General features: G+C 42.2%; 1 protein-coding gene across 1 annotated transcript in view; it reads right to left on the reverse strand.

Annotated features, from left to right (window-relative positions):
- The window catches only part of UVSSA (UV stimulated scaffold protein A), a 46,561-nt gene extending 24,768 nt beyond the window's left edge, over positions 1 to 21,793 (reverse strand). The window contains exons 1-8 of the mRNA XM_070943419.1: positions 21,721 to 21,793; positions 20,313 to 20,412; positions 18,052 to 18,382; positions 16,793 to 16,913; positions 15,201 to 15,611; positions 14,525 to 14,634; positions 13,237 to 13,362; positions 1,784 to 1,886 (exon numbers count right to left, since the gene is read on the reverse strand). Coding sequence (XP_070799520.1) covers positions 1,784 to 1,886; positions 13,237 to 13,362; positions 14,525 to 14,634; positions 15,201 to 15,611; positions 16,793 to 16,913; positions 18,052 to 18,382; positions 20,313 to 20,412; positions 21,721 to 21,739 — 1,321 coding nt within the window. The 5' untranslated portion in view covers positions 21,740 to 21,793. The remainder of the gene's footprint in view (positions 1 to 1,783; positions 1,887 to 13,236; positions 13,363 to 14,524; positions 14,635 to 15,200; positions 15,612 to 16,792; positions 16,914 to 18,051; positions 18,383 to 20,312; positions 20,413 to 21,720) is intronic.
- Between the last annotated feature and the right edge of the window lie 548 nt (positions 21,794 to 22,341).

Raw genomic sequence — 22,341 nt, forward strand, 5'->3', positions numbered from 1 at the left:
CTGCTGAAACCCCACCTCTGCCCAGGACATAAATAGGAGACAGTTGCCAAGCATCTGAATTTTGATCCAAAAATAAGTCACTTTTTTCAGAGACGTTGTAACTTCGAACGGTCCCGAAACGAAAGATTGTAAGTGGAGAACTACCAGTAAAAGGTCTGAGGGCCACATGGGAAGATACGTTTAATTGACAATGAATGCAGACATTTTATTATGGGTGGGAAAAGGAGAAAGGCAAGAGGAGCAGGAATCCGTGGGATTCATCCATTTTTAAATTGATTCATGAGCTGATCATTTTTGCGGAGTTTCCTCATCCAGCATTCTAGATCCAATGAGATCCTAACAAAACTCTCAAGAGCAGGAAAAAGGAGTGTGAAAAATAAAAGATTACCCAGCTTTCAAAGCTCTAAATGTCATTGTGAAATTAAGGCCGCAAGTTTTAATTGAATAATTGGTGTCATTAATCAACGGAAGCTTTAAGAAAGGCTTAAAAATGTCCCCCCGATTAATCAGCGGGGCTGGAAATAAATAAAGATTGCAGATTCCTCCCGAATAGACTAGATCCACTGATACACGATACGTTTTGCCAAAATAAAAAAAAGTTGCTAGGAAAAAAAGATACCAAGGTAGACTTTTCTCTAAAACCTAGATGTCACAGCACTCCAAACTACATTCGTTCCAGTGCTGGCAAGAGGACGCTTGACTTTTCACCTACTTATTTTCTCTGAAGATAATATCCCCTAGGAGATGGGATGGGAGGGGGGACATTCCTGGGAGCTGAAGTAGTAGATATGGGGAGAGTGATTTGGAAGATGGCCAATGAGGCGCAGAGAATTGGGGAATGGAAAGGGAAGGTTTTGGGTCAGGAAGTCAGTGTTGGCTACGACGTAGTCGGGAACAGATTGTCGTGCTTAATAAATGAAAGATTTCATCAAAGACTATTTGTTTGGCAATGCAATTTATTTGAGATGACACCGAAACCTGACACTAGCACAATTCTCCTTTCTGCATTTTCAAAGCAAAAGTTGCGGGCAATTAACAAAGGTCTACTTCGTTAATTGCCTTCAAATACAGGCAGTCCTCAAACTTACAACGGTCCGTTTAGTGACCGTTCAAAGTTAGAGCGGCACTGAAAAAAGTGCCTTACGACCTTTGCGGCATCCCTGTGGTCACATGATCAAAATTCAGAGGCTTGGCAACTGGCACGGACTTCTGACCAACAAACCAGTTGAAAATGGTGCAGAGTAATGGAGGCATTTCTAAAGAGAGAAACTTCCATGAAAATCTAGTTAGTGGAGAGAAATGGGAGGAGGGGGAGGGGAAAGAATGAGCTGGAAGGAACCTTGGAGGTCTTCTAGTCCAGCCCTCTGCTCAAGCAGGAGAACTTATACCATTTCAGATTCACTTAGTGACTGTTCGAAGTTACAAAAGTGACTTACGACCATTTTTTAATTGATGACCATTGCAGCATCTCTGTGGATCGCGTGGTTTATATTCGGATACTTGACAACTGACTCATACTTACGACGGTTGCAGTATACTGGGATCACGTGATTCCCCTTTAGTGACCTTCTGACGAGCAAAAGTGAACGGGGGAAACCAGATTCACTTAACAACCATGTTACTCATTTAATAACCAAGGTGGCAAGGAAAGTCATAAAATGGGACAAAACTCCCTTCACAAAGGTCTCACTGAGCAACGTCAATTCTGGACTCAATGATAGTCGTAAGTTGAAGCCGGCCACAAAAAAACAACGTTGAAGCCTTCACAGCTGGACAAACTCACCGTATTCTTCCCGAAGATGATCGGGGATGCGTGGTTCGAAGCCCTCTTTCTCAGGCACCTCCACAAAATCATCTTCATCCTCATCCTCATCTTGACTTTTCATCTAGGATAAAGAGTTAAAAACGTTCAAGATGCCATGGGGAAAAAAAGAATCTAACTGTCCATCTAGCACAGTGGCTGGGGGATTCTGGGAGTTGAAGTCCACCCATCTTCAAGCTTCCAAGGTTGAGAAACACTGTGCTAGCAGAACCCACAAAGACAATGATTGTGTTATTACACCCAAAAAGTATTTAGTATTTATTTTTTGTTGGCTTCTCCTTATGACGGCTGCAGTGTCCCAGGATCACGGGATCCCCTTTTGCGGCCTTCGGACAAGCCAAGTCCACGGGGAAATCAGATTCACTTAACAACGGTGTGACTAATTTATCCACTGCCGCGATTCACTTAACCACTGTGGCAAGAAAGGATGTAAAATGGGGCAAAACTCACTTAACAACTGTCTTGTTTAGCAATGGAAATTTTGGGCTCAATTGTGGGTCGTAAGTTCGAGGACGACCTGTGTACGAAAAGGCACCACAATGTGTCAGCCCATTTCACACGGGAGGGGATGAAAAATATATCAGGGAAAATGAAAGTGTTGCCATATTTTATGTGTTTTAATTTTATTTTTTTAATTTTATTTTTGTTTATTTTTATATGCCGCCCTTCTCCGGAGACTCAGGGCGGCTTACAATGCGTTAAGCAATAGCCTTCATACTTTTGTATATTTTATACAAAGTCAGCTTATTGCTCCCACAAACCGGGTCCTCATTTTACCCACCTTAGAAAGGATGGAAGGCTGAGTCGACCTTGAGCCTGGTGAGAATTGAACTCGCAGTAATTGCAGGCAGCTGGATGTTAAATGCTGCCTTAGTAGGAGGCATTAGCCTCCTATGCCACTCAGGCTCAGGTTTTAATGAGATATTTTAGGTTTAATTGAATAGGGTTGCTTTTCAGAGTAGGAGGGGTGGCATATAAATTTAATAAACAATAACACTGGCTGTTAAAACCCTTTTGCCAAGTATATCAAGAGAAGAGTGACCCTTCTTCCCTCACTCCAGTCTTTTTAAAAGTTTGTTTTTGAAGGAAATGCAGCAAAACCTTTGCTTTTCTCAAGGAACAAGAACAACAATTGAAAAACTAGTGCTAAAAACCCCAAACCTTCACATGATTGTGTGATGTTTTACTCATTCTCCTCGTGGCAGGCGTGTGAGAAAGAATTACAGCCAACGTCCTATTTCCCCAGAACCTAATAACACCTTTGGACTCAAGAAATTACTGAAATTACAGAGGCATACTGTAAATAGATAAAGTAAATTGCACGTTAAAAGTTAACTGATTCATAAATTTTATACTCGTTATTGCTTCTTTTATGAACTGCCAAATCTCTTTACCATAGTTACATTCTGGGGTGGATGGGGGGGGAAGCTCTCCCACAATAAGTAAAAAAAGGCCTCCCAACGGTGCTTTTTTCAAGAGGCAACTGGACTTTCTTTTTCTTTGAAGACGTTTCGCTTCTCATCCAAGAAGCTTCTTCAGTTCTTCAGAGCTGGATGAGAAGCGAAACGTCTTCGAAGAAAAACCAGAAAGTCCAGCTGCGTCTTGAAACCATGACCTGGATGACTGAGAAACTCCATAAAAGTTAAAAAAAAAAAGACATATTTATAATAGCTAATACTATAGTGTCCCTTAACATATTGTATATGCCTAGAAATTGCCCTTTAAAACAAAAAAAGTCCATTTAACTTTTCTTGGAGTTTAACTTCAGAATAGAGTTTAGGGAACTTTTTAAGAAGTCCTGCATTTGGGCCCCCCAGTTTTAAATCTGATCTTCCTGTGCAATTTCTTTTCAGGAATGCAATTGCACCAGTGATCCCTAACGACGAGAAGTTTGCAGGATGTGTTTTTGCAAAGTGCACTTAAAACTTAAAAAAAAAAAAAAAAGAGGGGGGAGGGAGAAAGCCTGTTGATTATGTCACTTATGGTTCTATTTTCTAAAACATTGAACCGGATCCAATAACCCTTCAGCAGAAATTCGCTGTTAGCTTGAAAAAGGCAGAGAGGCCTATTTAACTTGGTGAACTGGAAGGAAACGGTTTAACTTGCTTACGAAGGGCCTTCCTGTCCTTGTCAGCCTATCTTTGGCCAAGGAGAATTGGTCGGCTTTTGAATTTAATGCTAATACACCACTGAATGCTTCCTGCAAGTGGCTGATGGGGTATACAAATCCCCAAATCCTTTCCTTCTTTTGAACTTTATCCCTGTGTTTGTGAACAGGGAAACTGAGGAAAGGGAACGGGAAATGTAACTTTTGGTTCTTGATCTTGATATTTTTTAGGATGCTAAACTGGATAGGACTGGTGTAAACTTGAGTTCCAGGGAAGAAGATGAAAAAATTAGAAAGAGTTTGGTGGCACACATGGAGAAAAAAAGTGAAATATCTTGAGTGCTTCTGAGTTGGAACTGAAAGACAAGAGGCGGATTTCCTTAAATAGTCCTCTGAATAGTTGAAATTAGAATTGGAATATTCTTTATTGGCCAAGTGTGATGGGACACACAAAGAATTTGTCTCCGGTGCAGAAACTCTCAGTGTACATACAAACAACAGCAAAGTGATGAGTCATAGATGATAAATCATAAGCTACAATCATAAATCACTGGATACAAATGAGTGAAAAATCATAAGATGCCAATAGGATAAGGTAGTAGGAAAGATGATACAGTCCTACGGCGGGAGTTAGATGTTCAGCAGAGTGAAGGCATGGGGAAAAAACTATGATTTAATATTAAAGATGATTTAATACGAGGTTAAACTGGAAGAAGAGTTAAAACGGAGTTTAAAAGTTTGCTGAAACTTCCCAGTTATGGTTTAACAGAGTCCCCGGGGAGAATTCAGGCTCACAAAGACCGCTCTCCCAGTTAATCCCCAAGAAAGGACGTGTGTAAGACGAAACTGGGGTGACAACATTCCTGCACACTTACAGTCAAAGAGGCACAAAGGTTTTCTGCCGGAGAGCGGAATAATAAGATGCAAATTCACTCTGTTTAGGCACAATCCATGAAGTGCACATTTAGCCACTATAGAAAGCATTAATCATGGGAAACTGTAATATTTGTTATCAGTCCAACACTAATCAAAAGCCGAGCCTGTCACTTCCACTGACCTGTAAAACGTCCCAATTATACTCTTTGGAAATGACAGGAGCACTTAACTTCCTCGCGGAGCAAATGACGACAATCAATCACGTTTGAATAACAATGAGCCACGGAGCTGAAAATTATTTTTTGTATAGGATCTAGCCAGGAATTTATGAAAGGTGAAAAGCCACCAAGGTTTTAGGGGCGATGATTGCTTTCAGCTAGTACAGTGCATATCAAACACTAAACAGAATTTATGGGTTTTAATTTCCCAAAAGGTAGATGTGGACTTGGTGCTACAATGCATAACATATAATGCCAGGTTTTAAATATGAGGGTCATTTTCATAAAATATTATGCTTATTGTCTGCACCCTTGGATTCGTCAAATAACTTCTTTATTAAGTTCTCATTTGCGGTAAAAAGAAAGAAAGAAAATTAACGCCTTAGCATTAATCCCTCGGTTCCCAAATAAAGATATTAGCATTCTTATTATTTTAAGCAAGCTGCCTTCCCCTCTTTATTTGTAAAGATAATTGACTATAAATGGCAATGAGTGGGAAGAAGACACCTTAAGAGCGAACCATCAGAACTGGGGATCATTCCATCATTCACATTTTCCCCTCTTCTTTTCATTTAAAAACTACTTATTGAAATAACACTCTTTTTTATAGCCAGAAAACCAGCAGAATTGTGTTAATTAGACTTGCAATGTTTGAAGCTCTCTTTTCTAGTTCAAAACATGCTTTGCTCCAACGCAAAACTCTACTTCTGACTCTTGTGGACATAAAAGTGTGCCGTTTGAATGCAGTGCACCCTCAAAGGTATAGTAACAAGACGATCAACTCAAGAGAATTTGACAACTTGGTTTCAAGGAAGCCATGTACGCAAACTGACATCAAATAGGGTCCTTGCATGCACGAACCCCAAAGTTTAAATCTATACCTCTTTTTCATCTTGCAATGTTTTGGACTGAGATCATCATCAAAAGACAAGCAGGGTTTCCATTTCACTTCAGTGAGTCATATAAAAACATTTTATCTATCTATCTATCTATCTATCTATCTATCTATCTATCTATCATCTGTATATCTATCTCTATCTATCTATTTCTATCTAACTATCTCTATCTCTCTCTCTCTCTCTCTCTCTCTCTCTCTCTCTCTCTCTATCTATCTCTATCTGTCTGTCTCTCTCTCTCTCTCTCTCTCTATATATATATATATATATATATATATAGATATAGATATAGATATAGATATAGATATATAGATATATACGGTATATCACCTACCTAGCTACCTACCTAGGAGCCAGTTTGGTTTAGTGGTTAAGCAGCAGGGTAGAAACTGGGAGACTCTGAGTTCTAGTCCCATCTTAGGCACACAGCCAGCTGGGTAACTTTGGGCCAGTCATTCTCTCTCAGCCCTAGGAAGGAGGCAATGGTAAGCCACTTCTGAACCCTTACTAAGAAAATTACAGGGAGTTGCCAGGAGTCAACGACGACTCAATGGCGGTCACCCACAACTACAGACACATCCGTAGGGGAAAAACTGAAAAAAGGAAGCCAAAGTTATTAGTTCAGACTCTGAATTTCTGAAAAATACTAGCCACTCTGTGGCTTACCATGTGGGCAACCAACCTCTTCTTCCCTTCCCTCAAGAAACCTCTTCCATTCAGGCGTGAGGGTAAGTAGGGCCCAGAGTTGAGTTGTGATCTTTTTCCGCTAATGTGAGGTAATCCTCTCATAAGTGAACTCTAAACTTCATTTGTCTTTCAGCAGGCTTGATGACTATGCATTTAAAAACCCATTCTCTCTTATAAACTAAAAATTAAGCGTACTCAACTGTGGTGGCCGTCACTGCACCTGCTATTTATATGCTAATATCCTCACCAGAAGATCTTGCAAATTATTCTACCACACCAATATCTCACACGCATCTACTCACAGGGATTTCTCCCCACCCCCACTCTTAAGAGGATTTTTGGCCAAGGAATTGCTCTCTCTCTCTCTATTCTCTCTCTCTCATTCCCTCTCTCTCTCTCTCATTCCTTCTCTCTTTATTCTCTCTCTCATTCTCTCTCTCTTTCTCTCATTCTGCCCTATCTACCTATCTACCTACCTACCTACCATGTTTGGAATGGAAGCAACTGATACGAGCACGTTTTGAACTTCGCCACGATGTCAAATAGAGTCCAATTACCTTGAAGGAAGGGAAGGCATGGCTTGTAAAAGCCACATGCTACCCGGTGGTCGTTTAGCCGAGTATAAAAATCTTTGGAATCGACTGACAATTAGAAGGACTGCCAAGATTCTTCATTGGGATGCAGATTTTTATAACTCTGTCAATTCGGGAACTTTTAAATAAAATGTTAATGCCATATAAATCAGGCACTAACTAGTGTCCATTTTTCTCTTTTTTCCAAACCAGCAGATTATGGAATGAGCTCTCTGATCAGCCAATGCATTTAATTGGATTAAGACTTACAACAATTCATTTAGTGACCGTTTAAAGTTATAAGGGCACTGAAAAAATGGACTTATGACCATTTTTCACACTTACGACCATTGCAGCCTCCATGTGTCACATGATCAAAATTTAGACATTTGGCAACTGGCTCATATTTATGACGGTCCGCAGTGTCCTGGGATCACGTGATTCCCTTTTGCGACCGTCTGACGAGCAAAGACAATAAGGAAGCCAGATTCATTAACTTGAATACCTGCAGTGATTCACTTAATAACCAAGGCAAGAAAAGCTGTAAAATGAGGCAAAACTCACTTAACAAACGTCTCTGGCTTAGCAACAGAAGTTTTGGACTCAACTGTGGTCATATGTCAAGGACTGCTTACATAACATACATAATGCTGTCACACAGTCCAAATGGATCTGGAATGTTATTTCAGAGTTTCAGCCTGGAATAGATGTGGAAATATTTGGGACTGAATAACTCTGAAGGGGATGAGAGGTTGAGAAATATGGAGAATGAATGAATGGATTCCCTTCCCCTAGTCAACTCTGGCATCTGAACCTAGACAAAAAGCCTCATAATTTTTTCTTAGAAAACAAGAAGAATAGCTGAGCCACAAAGGGTGTCTATTTGCTTTTAAAGGCCACCTAACTCTGAACTGGAATCTCCCAACTGGAAAATCTCTACCAAAGGATGGGTTCATAACTCTGGAGTACTACTTATTAAGATGTAATTTTTTTTAGCCTTGAATTTAAAGTTTAAATACAAGGTTTGCCAAACGTAACACACTGGCATGACCTAACGGTTATGAAAATGCATTTTGGACCACGAGTCCAAATAAAAGAACTTTCCTTGCGAACTGAAAGGACAAAGGGCATTTGGAGAGTTGCTGGGCTGCAACTCATTTTCCTGCAAGGAAGTAAAAGAGATGCATTTTTTACTTAATGCATTTGGCATTAAATTATTCTTGCAGCTAACACATTTCATCCCGTCCATCTTGCCACGAAAGAGACGGGTCCATGTTTCGTATCGATGAGATTCCTCCACAATTTATGAGAATTACATAAGCGGTGGAACAGCAGGTGGCCCTTTGCAAGTCCTTCACTAAAATTAAAGCCCTTCGTAATTGCAACCCAAGAAGCTGCTTTGAGGCCATTAATTCCAGCTACTAACTGAAGTGCCTGTATTATTTCAGTAAAGTAACAGACTCTTCAAACTGCCGTATCCAAAGCCCCGACTTTTGCTTTGCTTTCCAAAATTCAAAGTCAGCCAGAGGCTGCCCTCTAGATGGTCACAAATATCATTTAAGGCTAAATGTTTAATTGAAATGTAAAACGGTATTAAAAACTGGCTGAATGTTTAAATAAATAAAGATATCTCTGCATCTTTTCACTTTTCTAAGGCTGATCTCCCAATCCTTCTGCTACTTGCAAACCAGGATCATTTTTTGCATTCTCTTTAATCCTGCTTCAGTACAAATTGATGATTACTTGGCCACGGGATGCCTAACGACAGCAATTAGATCTACCCAAACTGCCATTGTTGTTTAGGCTTCGTCATTCCTGCATGCCATCAGATTCCCAGGTAGTCCTCGACTTAGGACCACAACTGAGCCCAAAATTCAGTACGAAGTCCTACAGCTTCATCGGAGGCTGCTTGTTGTGTTTTGTTACAAGTGGATTTCATACTATCTTGCCACCTTGCAGGACTGTTGTGATGGCTTGCTTCCATTTCTTTAGCCAACTGATTTTGAACAAATAAAGAATTTCCAGCTCAGGATAACCTCCCTTTTCCGAAATGTTCAACTTTCAAGAAACAACAGAAGAGATTCAGCTTGGTTGGTTTTTTCCTCCTCTCAAATATCAGAATCTAAAACAAAAGTATAACGTTATCAAGTTATAGTCTAAGGCAGTGTTTCTCAACCTTGGAAGCTTGAAGATGGGTGGACTTCAACTCCCAGAATCCCCCAGCCAGCTGGCTGGAGGATTCTGGGAGTTGAAGTCCACCCATCTTCAAGCTTCCAAGGTTGAGAAACACTGATCTAAGAGGACAACATTCTGTGGAGTCCTTAAAGTTAATTTCAGCTGATTTCATATAATATGGTTCATACAATATAGAATGCAGGTTTTTTTGTCTTTATCTGAAAACTGAGTGACTATGAAAACGACTTGATCCAACTTTGTCCATTATGCTTGTCAGTATTTTAAACTTTTAATTTACGTTCACTAGAAAACTCGGGAGAGATTTGCTAGTTTTAATTTAGAGTACTACAGATTCCCTTTATGTTATTACTCGTAATATAGCTAGTCTGCAATATTTAAAGAACAATATGACCGGTTCTAGTAGATCTTAATGGGAAACTTGTGCTTTTAACCAAATGAGATGTACACATACAATGAGGAAAAGTTTAGCCAATAGCAAATTTAGAAACTGTCTAGAAAAGAAGGTTTTTCCCTCCCATTTCAAGTTCTGGTCATTTTAGATTATCTCACTTAAGAGAAATATTTTGTAATGATGTCAGCAGAGAAATACCCAGCATGAAGAAAACAGCGCCCCCTAATGGCTATTGAAAAACGCACCTAGATAAATATAAGCCCTGAATTTAAAGATATTCACCTGGGAAACAGAGGCAGGTAGCCCTCGCTTAACGGCCACTCGTTTAGTGACTGTTCAAAGTTACATCTGGCCGAACAAGAGGGACTCATATGACAGGTCCTCGTAGTTGTGGCTGTTGCAGAATTAAGAGAATTACGAGATTGCAATTCGGGTACTCAAGAGACCAGCTTGTAATGGTGACCGTTTCATTGTCTTGTGGTCACACAATTCGCCACTTGCGACCTTCCCTGCCAGCTTCTGACAAGCAAAGCCAATGGGAAGCTGGTGAGAGGCCACAAATGATGATTACGTGGCCATGGGACGCCTAACGACAGCAATTAGATCTCCCCAAACTCCCATCGTTGTTTAGGCTGTGGCGCTTCGTCATTCCTGCATAACATCCCAGATTCCCAGGTAGTCCTCGACTTAGGACCACAACTGAGCCCAAAATTACTGCTGTTATGTGAGACATTCGTTAAGTGATGTTTGCCCCGTTTTATGACCTTTCTTGTTGTTAAGTGAATCGCTGCAGCTGATAAAGTTAGTAACCCAGTTGTTAAACTAATCTGGCTCCCACGTGGACTTCACTTATCAGAAGGTCGCAAAAGGGGATTGCGTCACCCTGCCACCGTCGTAAGTATGAGCCAAGCATCTGAAATCTGATCACGTGACCCTGGAGATGCTGCAACGGTCGTAACTTTTTCCAGTGCTGCTGTAACTTTGGATGACCTTGGGATGCAGCAACGGTCGTAAGTATGAATCAGTGGCCAAACCTCTGAATATTGATCACGTGACACTGGGGATGCCACAAAGGTCATAACTGTGAAAAAGATCATGTCACATTTTTCAGTGCCATTGCAATTTTGAACGGTCACTAAATGGATTTTTATAAGTCGAGGACTACCGGTAAGACTTCTGGATGCTGTCACCTTTGAACTCCCACAGATTATTTGGAGCCAGATTATTTGGAGGACGTTTCTCCCCAGGGGTTTTTATTTATTTTTATTTTTTTTGCCACCCCGCCAGATCTGACAGCGTGGGCATAATCTGGGCACCGCTGACAAAGCTGTGCCACCTGGCAGGTCGCAGGAAGCCTGAGCTCTCTGAAACGGCAGGTGCCCTGGGGAACAGCCTGCCCAATAAAACAAGCACAGCCCCAGCCTTCTTCGCCCTTTGCAACAGGGGTGGGTTCTAACATTTTTTTACTACCGGTTCTGTGGGCGTGGCTTATTTTGTGGGCGTGGCTTGATGGTCATGTGACAATTATTTAGGATTTAGCAGAGGTACTAGTCTACCAGGCTTTTAACTGCTTGCAGAGATGTACTGATCTACCCATTTATTTTTTGCAGGCACTGATCTACTCATGTATTTTTGCAGGCACTGATCTACTCATTTGTTTGCTTTTAACACTGATCAGCTGTAGGGCGGCCCTTTGAAGCCCCGCGGCAAGAGTTTAAACAATTTTTTTTCCCTCTAGCCATCAGCTGGGACTCAGGAGGCAGCAATAGATTGGGGGTGGGGCCAAATAAAAGAATAACGCGGGGAGTGAGGGGGTGACAGAACTGGTTCGGTGACATCATATCGTCACCGCTACCAGTTCGGGAGAACCGGGCCGAACCGGGAGGAACCCACCACTGCTTTGCAAGGTTGTGAGGACCTGGAAGGACTGGGAAGGATTGGGGCTGGGAAGTTAGCAAGGGAGCTCTGGTGCGGGTATAGGCGTTTAACAGAATAAGAGAGGTAGGAGGGGGGACCTTGGAGGTCCTCTAGTCCAGCCCTCTGCTCAAGCAGGAGACCCTGTACTATTCCAGACAAGTAGCTGTCCAGTCTCTTCTTGAAAACCTCCAGGGATGGAGCACCCACAATTTCTGGAGGGAAGCCGTTCTGTTGGTTAATTAATAGAATAACAGAACGATAAGAGTTGGAAGGGACCTTGGAGGTCCTCTAGTCCAACCCCCTGTTCAAGCAGGAGACCCTTTACCATAGTCCAGACCTCCATGGCTTAATGGTGTCATGGGAGATTCTCTGTATGCATTTAAGGCTCAACACTTTGCAATATTGTACACCGAGAAGGGAGGTTGAGTATGTCTATGCTCACACACGCAGGGAAGACAAATGTGTGAACAAGGCCTTCCATTTTAATCCGAGCTTCGTTGGCTCCATCACCCATCTTGTTCAAGAACGGCCGACCGACAGCTTGGCAGGAAGTGTGAAATTGGAAACCCAAATGACTTTCCCTGCAGCCACTGAGCAAGAAAGCAGATCCTTGGCTTGTTTATAAACAAAAGGGGTTTTTAAAATGTAATTTTTAACATGGAACATTAAAAATCCAAAGCAAACGTTATGGAAAAAAGGCTTCACAGGTAGCTAATTATTGCCAGCAACGAGCTAATTTTATGACACGTAAAAATACCCAACATAGTTCCAAGAATAAAATCTGTAAAAGGAAAACTGTCTGTTTACGACGGTCAATGAGCAGTCAACGTGACAAGCAGAAAAAAGCACCAGACAATCAAGAAAACAAATAAAATATACGGTACATTAGCAAACTAGAGAATGTGAGGACTTCATGAGCTATTTAAGATGTACCACCTGGTCTGTAATCAAATCAAGCTGCGGTAAATATTGTCATAAAAGAGAATAAAATAAAATGTGGCTTATAATGGGGAACGCATTTAAACATGCTTGTGTAACCGAAAAGAATAAACTTCTCTTTGGGTGTTACAAAGGCGACAAAGCTGGAGAACTGACAATTACAGCACTGTTGGTCAACCCCAACATCTGTTAAGAGAGGTGGACTTCAACTCCCAGAATTCCCCAGCCAGCCAAGAATTAATAAGGGATCCTTTGGTGCTTTCTGAATTTGGCTGTTTTCTTGCAAACTTTTCTTTACCCGAACTAGGTAACATCATCGGTGCCTCAGGAGGGAGTGGGGATTGTGGAGTGGAGGAGGAGGAGGAGGAAGGGTGAGGAAGAAGAGGACTGCAAACCCCATTCCTTACTAGCACGGATGAGATCACCTAGCTGGGTCATGAAATGTCTGCAAGAAAACCACCAAGCTCAGAAAGCATCAAGGACCCCTCATTTCAACCCTGAGCAACAAATATTCCCCGTTATTGGCAAGAATTAATAAATAGCCTATTAAGAAAATACAGTCACTTCAGTTTCAAGATACCCTAATATGCATTAGAAATATCAGGTTCAACTCACCCGCTTTTTCTTCTCTTTAAAATCAATGTTCATTTTTTTAGTCTTCTCCAAAGCCGTCTCCAATCGATTTTTAAGGTCAATGGCTTGTCTCAGGCGATCGTCGCTTATCCCAGCCCTGGTGAATAACTACAAACTACAAATTAGTTAGTTCATCTAAGATGACCTATGCATTTCATATACCACAAGAAAAAATTAATAGCAATTTGCAACACTTAACTACTGCTGGCCCATCTGATTATTTCAAATTGACAAAAAGAATGCAGAGAAAAATAAGGAGCTAAAAAATCTAACATGATTTCTCCTTAATTCCAGGTTGCTTCTCTCCTTGGTTAGCTTTTAGACATAGAATAACAGAGTTGGAAGGGACCTTAGAGGTCTTCTAGTCCAACCCCCTGCTTAGCAGGAAATCCTACATCACTTCAAATGGTTATCCAACATCTTCTTAAAAACTTCCAGTGTCGGACATTCACAACCTTTGGAGGCAAGTTGTTTCACTGATTAATTGTTCTATCTGTCAGGAAATTTCTCCCTAGTTCTAAGTTGCTTCCCTCCTTAATCAGTTTCCACCTGTTGCTTCTTGTCCTACCCTCAGGTGCTTTGGAGAATAGCTTGACTCCCTCTTCTTTGGGGCAGCCTCTGAGATATCGGAACACTGCTCTCATATCTCCCCCTAGTCCTTCTTTTCATTAAACTAGACATACCCAGTTCCTGCAACCATTCTTCATATGTTTTAGCCTCCAATCCCCTAATCATCTTTGGTGCTCTTCTCTGCACTCTTTCTTGAGTCTCAATATCTTTTTTACATCGTGGCCACCAAAACTGAATGCAATATTCCAAGTGTGGCCTTACCAAGGCCTTATAAAGTGATATTAACACTTCACGTGGTCTTGATTCTATCCCTCTGTTTATGCAGCCCAGAACTGTGTTGGCCTTTTTGGCAGCTGCTGCACATGGCTGGCTCTTGTTTAAGCGATTGTCTGCTAGGACTCTAAGATCCCTTTCACAGTCGCCGCTATTGAGCCAGGTACCACATATACTGTACCTGTGCATCCTGTTTTTCTTGCCAAAATGTAGAACCTTACTTTTCCATCCATTGTTTCTTGTCTTGCCTTCAGGTGCTTTGCAAAATAGGTAGACCCCCTCTTGACCCCACAAATATTGGAAGACTGCTATCATGTCACCCCCGGTCCTTCTCTTCTTCTCTTTGGTCCCCAAGATCTCAGCACCACTCTAATTACAGAATGAAAGTGATCCAACTTCATTCTTAAGTTAATAAAAAAAGGCTTACCTGAATCCAAGACTGCACCAATGGCAAATATTTATTCGTTATGAGCTTAAACCTATCCGAAAGGTTATTTATGATGGCTGCATTGTCTTCATTCTCGCTCAGTTTCACATCTAGCAGGAACAAAGGAAGTCAAAAGATCAAATTTCTCTCAGGATTCTTGTGTATTTCTCTCCCCCTCTCTGTGTATGCACTAAACATACATACATACAATGTACATATACTTTATCTACACAATGGACACACACAGAGAGAAACACAGCCAGCCCTGATAAATTCAGTAAAAAACAGTAAGAGTGTTGGAAGGAACCTCAGAGGTCTTCTAGTCCGACCCCCTGCTCAGGCAGGAAAGCCCTATACTATTTCAGACAAATGTCCTATCTCTTCTTAAAAACCTCTAGTGTTGGAGCATTTACAACTTCTGGAGGCAAGTTGTTCCACTGGTTAATTGTTCTCATTGTTGGGAAGTTTCTCCTTAGTTCTATGTTTTAATCTATTGCTTCTCTCCTCAGTTTCATTATTTTCAAGAATAATGGTTCAACACTGTCCTTGAAAATAATGTACCCGGTGAGTGTTTGGCAACGTATGACTCGCGTGGGTTTTCTATTGCGGCGAAATGACGATATTCAATGCCACCCGTGAGCAAGAAGCAACTTCTGGATGAAATAGGTTTAAGTACCTGAAGGTACTTCAAGACTGAGGGTGTATTTGTAAGAGCCGAGCCCGTGGCTGCGAAGAAACATTGCGGGATCCTCATCTCCCATAACGCCGAGAGGAGACGATTCGGGCTTTGAGGGATCTTCTGGACCACGGGCCTTCTCCGTCTCTCCATCGGAGTCTCGGCGATCAGTTTTTGGCCCTCGAGAAACGGCAGGGAGGTCCTTGCTACAGCACGGCTGTTGATCGTGATCCCTGAAAGCTCCTTGCTGGTCTTGTTCTTCCGAAGAACAGGGGGCTGTTTGGCCCATGTTGCCTCTCCTCCAATCTGCGGTTTCAACCTCATCCATGGTGAAGTCCAAAGGATCTGGAACCAGCAGCTGAAAACAACTCTCCAGCTCGGTCAGCACAGACTGGATTTCTGGAGACGTATCTGCCAAGTAAATTCAGGACATTTAGGGCAGGCGGATACTAAAAGAGACCCACTCGTCTCTTCAAAAGGATTCGCTCACCAACATAAACTCAGCAATTAATTCGGTGTACAGGTAGTCCTCAACTTACAACCACAATTGAGCCCCAAAGGTCTGTTGCTGAGCGAGACATTTGTTAAGTGAGTTCTGCCCCGTTTTACGACCTTTTTTTTAATGCCTCAGTTGTTAAGTGAATCATTGCAATTGTCAAGTTGGTAACATGATTGTTAAGTGAGCCTGGATTCAGGTTCACAAAGTTAATCGAACCCACTGACTTTGCTTGTCAGGAGGTTGCAAAACTGGATCACGTGACGCCAGGACTGCGACTGGATCACGTGACGCCACTGCTGCGACTGTCATAAATATAAGCCAATTGCCAAACATCTGAATTTTGATCACGTGTCCCTGGGGATGCTGCAAGAGTTGTGTGAAAAACTATTTATCTATCTATCTATCATCTATCCATCCACCAATTCATCCAATGCTTACTAATAGGCATGCACAAAATAAAACTATTGCTACTCTCTTTTCGAATTAGAATTCTTTATTGGCCAAGTGTGATTAGACACACAAGGAATTTGTCTCCGGTGCAGAAACTCTCAGTCTACGTACAACAATAGTGATAGATCATTATCCTAAATCCATCATCATAAAACTTTAGATACAACATTTAGTGATAGCAATCCACATAAATCGTACTAGGATACCAAGTAAACAATATAAATCGTAAGATACAAGCAACAAAGTTATAAGAAGGTAAGGAGATAGGGGATAGGGAAGATGAGAATGATGATGATAATACTGCCTTTCTAGATAGTTTGACAGTGTGGTGGGAATTTTAAAACGTATGTAACATTTGACCAAGAGGCTTGGTGGATGGGATAGAGAGACAGATTGGCACAAGCTTAGAAAGTTTTTAGACCTTCATCAGCTCAATTTTCTTACCTTTTACTGTGATAATTTTATTTTTCCTCAAGCTGTCTAACACAGATCCTTACTGACTCCCAATCTATGAACAAGTCATCATTGACAGCAACCGTCCTGTGGAAGCACTCCTGTGGATAAAACCTACCAATACCAGGGAAGAACGTGGCAGTGCCACTCAGAAATAGAATGGGGGGAAAATAAGCCACCCATCTCTCACCTTTCATTTCCTTTTCCACTTTTTGGGCTTTATCCTTGTAAATATTATCCAATCGTTTTTGCCTTTCTTCATCTCTTTTTCTTTCTGCTAATGTTCTGGCATGCACATCTTGAAAATCTACCTAAAAAGGAACAGGAGAAAATTAAGTCTCATTTACACATGATAAAATCTGGATTCAGTTCCATATTGGTTATTTATAAAATGTTAATATTGCTGGTGAAAAGGGTTGACTGATGTGTAGCATTTTCTTTGGTGCTGCACATCCGTCACTAAACATTATTTCCTCCTATTTTTTTTCAGTCTCTCCCTGCCTATCAGAGAATGCATGAAAGCTGTTCTCCAGGAGTTTATAGAAGTTGCCCAAAAAGGGATAAATTCATCTAAATATTTTATTTATTTAATCTTATTGGCTGCCAAATCCAGTGGACTCTGGGCAGGGCACAAAACTAAAATATTAAGGCAAAAGAAAGCAAAGATAGCACCTTGGATGTAATCCCTAAACACCTAGAATTATCACTTGAACACCACTGGCATTGACAAAATCACCATCAGTCAATTACAAAAGGCAGCTTTATTCAGAACATCTTACATCCTTGCCACGATACCTTTAACGCTATCAAGCCATAACATCTGCCTCTCCCTGGTCTTTGGCAAGGATTTAATATAGACAAAAATGTCAAATCCAGTCTGAACATCTGGCTGCCTGTGGGACCAACCACAATAAAAAAAATATATCAGTCTTTACATAGCAGAAAAGGCTGTATAGGATTTGGGGACCTACCTTTCCTTAATTATTGTTTTGTTTAAAAATGACCACCTTTTCTGTTTCAACATAGAGAAAAAGGTACAGGCAGGGAGAAAATAGGGTAAATTCAATGCAGTTTAAAGAGTTAATTTCTCAATGCACATACTCTTAACTAAATTTAAGCATTTAGTAAGACTTCCCAGCTTGCAAAAATGGGATCATTAATTCTAAGGCTGACTTTTTATTCAAAACCAAAGTCTTATTTTCTTGCAGGCAAAGTCAGAACCATTTTTAAAGAAAGTAATCATCCTTAGTTCTCTAACATCTTTAAGAGCAGTGTTTTTCAACCTGGACAACATTAAGATGCGGGGACTGAAACTCCCAGAATTCCTCTGGCAGCTTTACTTTGCTGGCTGGGGAATTCTGGGAGTTGAAGTCTCCACATCTTAAAGTGGCCCAGGTTGGAAATCACTGCCCTGAAGCCTCAAACCATCAACTGCAGGCATTCAAGTACCTTCTTGTTCTGTTTTAAGAAGAAATATCCCAAGGAAAGCTTCTTGTAGGCTTCCCCGTACTTTTCATGCCATTCTTGTACAGATTTAATGGCGGCTTTTTTAAGCTTCTGGGCGACGTCAGTGGGTGGGGGGAGAGGCTGATCGTAGTCCGTCTCCACCGTCAGCTCCAAGAATTCTTGGAAGTTGGAAATGAGCAGCGTTCGGAAGAGGTGTGAGCGAGTGAAGAGTTGATCCACAATCTGAAAGGCTGAAAGGCGGATCTCGGCGTGATCCTGGTTTAACTGGGACATCAGCAGGTGGTAAACATGGCTGATGTGCTCATCAGAACCCCTGTAGGAAGGCCAGTGGCCAGATAAGCACGTCATTAAGGGACACAGACTCATTGGAGAAATACAACACAGGCAGTCCTCGATCTACGACCACTGTTGAGCCCAAAATTTATGTTGCTAAGCGAGACCTTTGTGAAATGAGCTTTGCCCCATTTTACGCCCTTTCTTGCCACATTTGTTAAGTGAATCGCTGCCATCATTAAATTAGTCATATGGTTGCTAAGTGAATCTGGCTTCTGCATTGACTTTGCTTATCAACACGTCACAAAAGGGGAACCCGTGACCCTGGGATATTTATTTATTTATTATTTATTATTTATTAGTTCAATTTATATGCCGCCCTCCTCCGAAGACTCAGGGCGGCTTATAATGCACTTATAGCAATAACCTTCATTCTTTTGTATATACCTGCTTAGTAGGGCTTTTGGCCCCCCATAAGCGGTGTTTCTACAAAGTCAGCTAATTGCCCCCACCATCCGGGTCCTCAATTTACCTACCTCGGAAGGATGGAAGGCTGAGTCAACCTTGAGCCTGCTGAGATATGAACTCGCACTAATTGCAGGCAGCTGACAGCTAAGTGCTACTTAACAGCACTTAGTCCGCTGCACCACTAAGGATACTGCAACTGTCATAAATATGAAGCAGTTGTCAAGCGTCTGAATGCAGATTGCGTGGCCGTGGGGATTTACAATGGTCGTTAACTGTGAAAAATGGTCATGTCACTTTTTTAGTGCTGTTGCAACTTCAAACGGCCAATAAACAAGGACTGCTGGCAACAGGACTGTCCCACAACGTGTAGCAAAAGCAAGTGGCACTTCCACGGCAGCTACGAAGCTACTGTCTTGATTTTTTGACCACTGCTTGTAGACATATCTGCATGCAAAAAATTTAATTCACACATTGTTTATTCCGGAACATAACTCTTTCTCTCCGTGCACTAATTAAAGTCTTTTTATTTGTCAAAATCTTTAAGGCTCCCATCTTTGGCATATATAATACAGTACAAACTTCAGACTGAGCCAGCAATTCAATGCATGCGCTCTACAGGAATGTTTCTCAACTTTGACAAATTATAAGCTGTGTGGACTTCAAGTCCCAGAATTCCCCAGCCAGCATGGGGAATTCTGGAACTTGAAGTCCACACAGTTTAAAGTTGCAGATTCTTCTTCCGGGATTCTTTGGGTGCCCATCTGCCACCTTTTCTGATAGTCTCCCATCTAAATACTAACCAGACCTGACAGTGGTTGATTATTTTAGATCAAACAAGATTAGTCCATCCAACTGAGTGATGCACATATTCACTCAAAACAACTCTACTTAAAACAATTAAGATTGCTCCCAAATCAATACATCTAGGATTATGCTTGACCCAACACCTACAAATTATGCAGCTCTATTTGCAAACTCCGGGTAAAAAGTCCAACATGTAAGATACTCTTTAAAGCTCTTTTTGCAAGAAAGAGAAATGATTTCCAATAACTCAATATTTTAGTGAAATTAAGTTTAAGTTAAGTTTACATTATTGTCATTGTACCTCGTACAACGAAATTAAATCTTTAGTGTATGTTATAACTATAAAAATAAAACACAAACATACATCCTTCACATTCTACACAATTAAACTGATATTGCATTTAATATTGCACTATACAATAAAATTCAATATAGTTACTGCCCTGGGACAAAAGCTGTTTTTCAGCCTATTTGTCCTTGTTTTTATTATCCTGTACCGTCTGCCAGGTGGCACTAGTTCAAAAAAAGGGTGAGATAGAGGATGAGATGGATCTTTAAGGGAGGGGACTACACGCAGGGGCCTCCTTCTAGCACTGATGATGTTACCTAGTTGGGTCATGCAAGGTCTGAGAGAAAACCGCCAAGGTCAGAAAGCACCAAGGACCCCACCACTGAACCCCGAGCCACAAATATCTTACCTGCAGATGTTCTTGAGTGCTTTCACCTTCTTTGGATCCAGCTGTGGTTCCCCAGAGGTGGTCAAGTCTTCCACAAGCTGAGCCAGCTGCTGGTCCATCCCTGGGGGAGCAAAACCATCCTGGCTTAAAAACAGTTTGGAGGGTGCCTTCTCTCCGGCCCCACCCACTCAAAAGCAGCCGCTGGGACTGAGCAGGCTTGAAGCCGCTGGGTGCCCCCGTGGCTCCCGAGGGCAGAAGCTCTGGGCAACAGAGCCCTTCCTTGTGCAGTCCAGCCAGGAGGAGAGGAAGGACCAGCTGGCTGTGCCGCTGGCTCCTCCTGGTCGAGAGGGAGGGAGGCCTGCCCTGTCCAGGTCCTGAACAAAGGTCCCTCCTGGGAGGCAGAGTAAGAGAAGGGCAGAAAGAGAGAACGAGAGATCAACAAGCAGAAGAACAGGAAAACAGCAGCAGACTAAAGTGCTGTTTTTTTTTTAAAAAAAAAAGATTTATATGCCGCCCTTCTCCGGAGACTCAGGGCGGCTTACAATGCGTTAAGTAATAGCCTTCATACTTTTGTATATTTATACAAAGTCAGCTTATTGCCCCCACAATCCAGGTCCTCATTTTACCTACCTCGGAAGGATGGAAGGCTGAGTCAACCTTGAGCCTGGCGAGATTCGAACCTGCAGTAATTGCAGGCAGCTGGTCTTAATAACAGGGTGCTTTAGACCACTGTACTACCAAGGTACTGTTCTACTGTACTACTGTTAAGTAGCACCACTGCCTGCAATTACTGCAAGTTCGAATCTCCCCAGGCTCAAGGTTGACTCAGCCTTCCATCCTTCCGAGGTAGGTAAAATGAGGACCCGGATTATGGGGGCAATAACTGACTTTGTATAAAAAAGAACACCGCTTGGGGGGGGGGCGAAAGCCCTACTAAGCAGGTATATACAAAAAGTAGGAAGGCTATTGCTCAACCCATTGTAAGCCGCCCTGAGTCTCCAGAGAAAGGCGGCATATAAATCGAACCAATAAATAAATAAATAAATAAATAAATAAATAAATGAAAAAGAGTAACAAGCAGGATGACAGGATAACACAATAACCGGAAAAACAGAATAACAGAGTAACAAACAGCAGAAGAACAGAAGGGGGGAAAAAAAGAGGAGAGCAGAAGAGAAAAACAAAGTAGCAAACAGAGTAACAAAGTAACAGACGAACACAATCACAGAAGAACAGCGTCACCAGGACCAGGGTAACAAACAGGACAATAGGAGGGCAGAGTCCGGAAAGGGACCTTGGAGGTCATCTAGTCCAACCCCCTCTTAGCCAGGCTTTTTGTTTCAGCCCCTCCGGGTCAGGGATGGAGGAGCCTCCCAACCCCCGGAGGAAAGGCAGGGGGAGAGGCCCCGGCTCCCCTCCCGCCTCGCACCTGCGCTCGAGCTCTGCATGGCGGCGCCGGGATGCTCGCCCACCGTCGGAGACGAGCGCGGCGCTTCCGCGGAGACGTTGGCTGCCTTCTGCGCAGGCGCGGCTTGCCGGGCCAAGAGGAGGAACCCTCGCCTCGGTGGCGTCACGGAGAGCTGACCAATGGGAGGCCTGAGAAGAAAAGGGGGGGCTAGGAAGGGGGTGGTGGTGCAGTGACGTCATTCCCGGGTCTCTGCCCGGGCTTGTCAAGAAAGAGACTTCCTCGGGTTGCAGCGACACGCCTGGATGCGTTGCAAACCAGGTTAAATGTTTCCCTTCGCCTTCAACCTCTCAAAATAGATTGACCCCCCCCCCAACATCAATTGGGGGGGAGAGACCAACAATTTTGTTACCCAAAGCAGCACCAGAAGGCAGGACGAGAAGCAACGGATGGGAACTAACCAAGGAGAGAAGCCACCAGAAACTAAGGAGGGATTTCCTGACAGGGAGAACAATAATTAACCAGTGGAACAGCTTGCCACCAGAAGTTGGAACTTTTCAAAAAATAGACTGGACAGTCTACGTATTTGCAATGGGATAGTGTTAAGGCTTCTGCCTTGAGCAGGGGGTCAGACTAGAAGACCTC

Source organism: Pituophis catenifer, unplaced genomic scaffold (genome assembly GCF_029215685.1).
Source record: "Pituophis catenifer annectens isolate HBS135680 unplaced genomic scaffold, rPitCat1.0.hap2 SCAF_4, whole genome shotgun sequence".
Taxonomy (NCBI): Eukaryota; Metazoa; Chordata; class Lepidosauria; order Squamata; family Colubridae; genus Pituophis; species Pituophis catenifer.